The 4,935-nt window shown below is 41.2% G+C and overlaps 1 protein-coding gene across 1 annotated transcript in view; it reads left to right on the top strand.

The window, feature by feature from the left end:
* Window positions 1-4,935, top strand: part of TMEM165 (transmembrane protein 165) — a 13,831-nt gene that overhangs the window by 1,567 nt on the left and 7,329 nt on the right. The window contains exons 2-3 of the mRNA XM_009335209.1: window positions 1,343-1,628; window positions 4,199-4,374. Coding sequence (XP_009333484.1) covers window positions 1,343-1,628; window positions 4,199-4,374 — 462 coding nt within the window. The remainder of the gene's footprint in view (window positions 1-1,342; window positions 1,629-4,198; window positions 4,375-4,935) is intronic.

Genomic DNA, 4,935 nt, shown 5'->3' with positions numbered 1-4,935 from the left:
CGGGGGCGGCCCGGTCGCCCCCCGCGGCAGCTCTCAGCCGGTGGGGAGGGCCCGGCCTGCAGGACTCCTAAATTCCCCTCTTTTAGCAGAAAAAGGGGAAGCTGCAGGGTCCCCTAAGGTGGGAATTTAGGTCCGACGTGAAAAATGGGCTAATGCTTTTTTTCACCAGATAAATATTTTTGTGCCCCGCTTGCTTGCATGCTGAGGGGGCGAACCGGCCCCTCCAGCTCTTCCTCACAGAAGCAGATGAAAGCAGGCTTTGTTGCGACTCAAAACCTGCCAGTTATTCCTCAATACTTAGGATTAATTTCTTTGCGTTAAAACTTCTTAAATGGCCTTCTTGGTTAGGGGATTCTAGTGCTGGGTGATTGCACAGAGGGATGAAAAAATTATTAACATACGGCTTGATGTAGCATATAGAGCATGCCAGGTTTTAAATATCAAGCCCAGAAATTTACAGCACTGCTAAAGGTGAAGGAACTGTGGGAAGTTGCCGTGTGTCGTACAGAGCATGGAAACTTTTAAATATCAAAACAAAAAACTTACAGCACTGCTAAGAGTGGAATGCTGGGAAGTCACCATGTTAAAACACGTTGCAGTCTGTCTCTGCTGGTAGATGTGCTGAAACAAGCTTTCTTACCCATCTCTGGTCAAGCATGTGAACATCGAGTTCCTTGTTTTGGGTCTTGCTTTCGACTGTAGATATCTTAATCTCTGTAAAAGTAAACACTTTGGTGAGTAAGTGAGATCTGGAGTGTGCTGGTCCGGTTTGACCACTGGAAAGTCTCAAAGCTAGTTTTCAACAAACATAGAGCATCCACCAAAAAAAGCTGATGAAAACTTGTGTAAAATTTTAATGCGGCTGAGATGCAAAGATTCTGCAAGGGAGGAAACTGATCCTGACAATTTTCGAAAGGACTTTGTATTTCTGCTAAGCTATCCTAGTCACCCAATTTTAGTTTGAAAAGTTTAATTCTTAATATTTATATCAGAAAATTGCTTGTTTGGTCAAGGTCATAAAGTAAATAGCCAGGGATTGTAAAGACAGCAGTATTAGAGCTGAACTAAAGCAGCTTTCCCCATGTTTTGTTGTAATGGTGGTTCTCATGTTCTGGTAATAGTGTGCACAGTGAAGTACTGCTTTAATAATCAGTGCACGATCTGATCTTCCGAAGTGCCTGCCTAGCAATTTGAGGTAGGTGGCAGCCAGTAACTAGTTAATGATCATTAATGCTGCGTGAGAGGTGTATACTTAAAATGTCACGCTGCGCAGGATGATATGACAGGAGAAATACAAGGCTCAGTACTTCTGCAAACTAACTATTCAAGCCTGATTAACTAGCGGTGTTTTTGTTGTGTGTCCCGTCCCCCCTGGTCCCCTCCCCCCCCCCCCCCCTTACAGAAGGGGTCCTCGCCGGTTGCTCCAGTTCACATTGTCAATGAAGAGTCAGCTGACAAGACTAACTTGGGCTTTATTCATGCATTTGTGGCTGCTATATCGGTCATCATCGTATCAGAACTGGGGGATAAGACCTTCTTCATTGCAGCCATCATGGCAATGCGGTACAACCGTTTGACTGTACTGGCTGGTGCTATGCTTGCCTTGGGACTGATGACATGTTTATCAGGTTAGCACTCTTTTCTTCTTGATTCATCTCTTAAAATGTGCTGGGTACATATTTATCAATAAATCTTAATTGAAATTAAAATGAAGGTAGTAGGTATATGCAATTTTCTGTTTTGAGGAGAGTGTGACGGTTTTCCTGGGGACCATGGCTCAGATTGAATATTTAGGCTCTTACCTGTAATGAGGTGTTTGTGCTCACTATGAGTTTAAGGAAGAGAAATGGGATTGAGAGCCTAAGCACTTCCTTTGATTTTTGGGCCACTACTTTCCTTTTTATTTTTAGCTTCTCTTAAATTAGCATGCCTAAAGGGAACGTGGGAGTGACTTCTCTTTTCCCTCCTAAGGCAACAGATTCTTAATATGACAAATTGCCCTTGTCTGACTTGTGTCCCTGTATGTGTGGCTGTTTGGATTTCTGCTGGGAGCTGCGTAAGTGGAAGATGACGTTCTGCTGTGATCCTTTGGGATGGGTGGTACTAACAGAGCCAGGAGCTGGCGGGGGGAGGAGTGAGGTGTCAGGTGGCACTTGAGGAACCTGTAGCTGCGGGTGCTTACATAGCTGTGATCGTAAAATGGAGCAGCCTTCAGGTACATCAGATGCAGCATAAATTTTGTGGTAGGTGTGTTCATTTCTAACTATGCCCATTTTGGAAATAATTGAAATAGTGTTCATTGGTTTATATGCAATGGAGACAGCCGATTAACTGGCTTCAGGCTTGTTGGGAAGTGTTTCTGTGAATGGTTTTTGGATGTGTAGCTATTGCTATATATTTTGCTGCAATTATTGCAGTCTTGGAGCAGTTTCCATTTGCACTGTGTGTAATGATAGCATTGTATGAGTTTCTTCTACTGCTCACTTAGTGTAACAGCCTTGGACGCTTCTTCCACTTCTGCACTTCTTGCTTCATTTAATGTTATTTAGTACCGCAGGTGATGCACTAATCAGTAAATCTTGTAATCTCTTTTCTCCTGCCCATTACGGCTCTCCCATTTTCTATACTAAGCCTTTCTTCAAATATATCTTGATGCTTTTTCATAAAAGCTTTCTTTTCTGCTTTATCCCCCAGTTCAGAGGTTCCCAACTATTTCTTCCTTTTCAGAAAGGAGCCTTTTTTTCTTTTCTTCTTCCCCCCCCCGCCCTTGTTTTATACAAGCTGTGTCTGGAAACTCCTGGGGTTTTTGCCCACCTTGATTTCATGAAAACGTGCTCACTTAAACTCACTGGCTCCAAGTAATCGCTACTTGGGGTGTTTTTTCAAGCTGTGCTTAGAGACAGTTGTACCCTTATGACAAAGTAAGCTGCCTTATCATTCTGATTATTTCTATGCTTGTATATGCAAGTAATGCTAACAAAAAAAAATCTTTTTGTATAGTTCCTTGCATTGCTTTACTTTAGTATTTTCAGTCTTTAAAAAGAAGTTTAGTTTAACTCCCTTTTTATTTAGCTGTGCAACTAATACTGTTATTCATATACATGTGCCGAGTTTTCTAATAGTACAGCCTGATTAATTTTGGTCTCATAATGTTACTTTTGGTAGTTGCAGTGCAGATTAATTTCCAGATTATGTAGTAACTTCTGAGTGAATTTTTCAACTAGGAAAGTGTATGCAAGAAAATACACATGGTAATATGCTTCCTTTTAGCTAATTGCACATGGAGTAAAACAACAGAAACAGTTGTGAGTACATGGTCCAAGCAGCCATGAATGTTAGGTGTGGAGTTTTAATTTCCTCTCATTTATACAGGCCTTTTTTGTCCGAAACTGCTAACTAGTCTTACTTTGTGAAGAAGCAAGTACTTTGTCCTGGATACATATTTCTTCTTCTTTGAGAACTAGTTTTGGCTTAGGTTGATCACCTTCAATACCTGTAAAAGTAGATGCACCGTGGAGGTAGCTTTTTGGTCTTTGAGTGGGATCAGTGCTTTTAAATTAAAGGAAGATCAAAGCTGGTCACATTGTGTGTTTGTGGAGAGTGGGGGAGAGAAGGGAATATTAACGTGCAGGTATTTGCACTTGGCAAAAGAAGACAGACATGGATTCACGCAGCTGAATGATTTGTGGGTACGTCTAGCAGATTTAACTTGCAGAAAATCTTATTCTAACTTTATCTGATAAATGAAATGATTGGAAAGAGATGCTATCCAACGTGTAGCCATATAAAAAAATGGAATTAACTGGTATACACCGTGACTAATCTAACATGATTACAGATGATAGTTTCATGGCATGCTTGGAGAAAGGCAGGACTTGCATAGGCCTTGATGGGAAAGATAATTTTGCTTGGACTGGCTCTTGGGAATAGCAGCACATCAACTTTGCCTGGTGTGCCTTGTCTATGTGTTAATAGACTTCAGTCTCTGGTACGACCAGTGATGGTTGGAGTTACTAGAGTGTTGTTATCTTGCAAAAAAACCCTAGAAAATTATGTAAAACTAACAGAAGATGCAATATTTATTTATCAGTAGATATTTGAATCACAGACTTTGCTAGTGAGCATTTCTTAGATACGGGAAAAACAATTATGATCCTTATGCTTATTTTTTTAAATGACGCATTTATTTTCTTTTCAGTTTTATTTGGCTATGCCACCACAGTTATTCCTCGTGTGTACACATACTATGTGTCAACGGCACTGTTTGCAATTTTTGGCATCCGGATGCTTCGGGAAGGCTTGAAAATGAGTCCAGATGAGGGTCAGGAAGAGCTGGAGGAAGTTCAAGCAGAAATTAAAAAAAAAGATGAGGAAGTAAGTCATAAACTTTCTGTGAATTATGGCTGATGAAATAGTTACAGCTGTGAAGCTGCAGAACGGCACTGGCATGTTTGGGGGGTTCAGTTGTGTCTGTGATTGATAATCTGACACAGAAAATGTCTGGTAAATGGGACAGAAATGGCCCCTGGAGGCTGTTTCAACAGGTGATTCCAGTTCTGTGGCAAGCCTGGCTTCTCAGGAAAAAAGGGACTTTCTCCATAGAGTCCGTTGGGGAAAGGGGTGTTTCCCCTAAAGGTCCGTGGGGGGTTGGGGGGGGGGGGATGTTAAGCATTACTAGCAGAGAGGATATCAACAGTTTACTCTTGCCTCTACTTTTATTTCTTTTTATGGTCGGGTAGAATAATGCTGAGGTTTGTAGTGTTGCAGCAGAGGTCTCTGTTGTAATAACTTTCTAAATATACTGGTCCACTTCTAAGGAATAGTGTGGAGTATTAATCTTATTTCTTTCAAGGTTGTTTTTTTTCCCCATTAATTTTATGAAATCCTAATTTGAGAGCCACAACCTGGGAAGAGGGGGATCCCTGCTTTAAAAAT

Source organism: Pygoscelis adeliae, unplaced genomic scaffold, assembly GCF_000699105.1.
Source record: "Pygoscelis adeliae isolate BGI_AS28 unplaced genomic scaffold, ASM69910v1 Scaffold21, whole genome shotgun sequence".
Classification (NCBI taxonomy): domain Eukaryota; kingdom Metazoa; phylum Chordata; class Aves; order Sphenisciformes; family Spheniscidae; genus Pygoscelis; species Pygoscelis adeliae.
The sequence above is the reverse complement of the archived record's forward strand: the minus strand, read 5'-3'. Positions and strand labels throughout refer to the sequence as shown.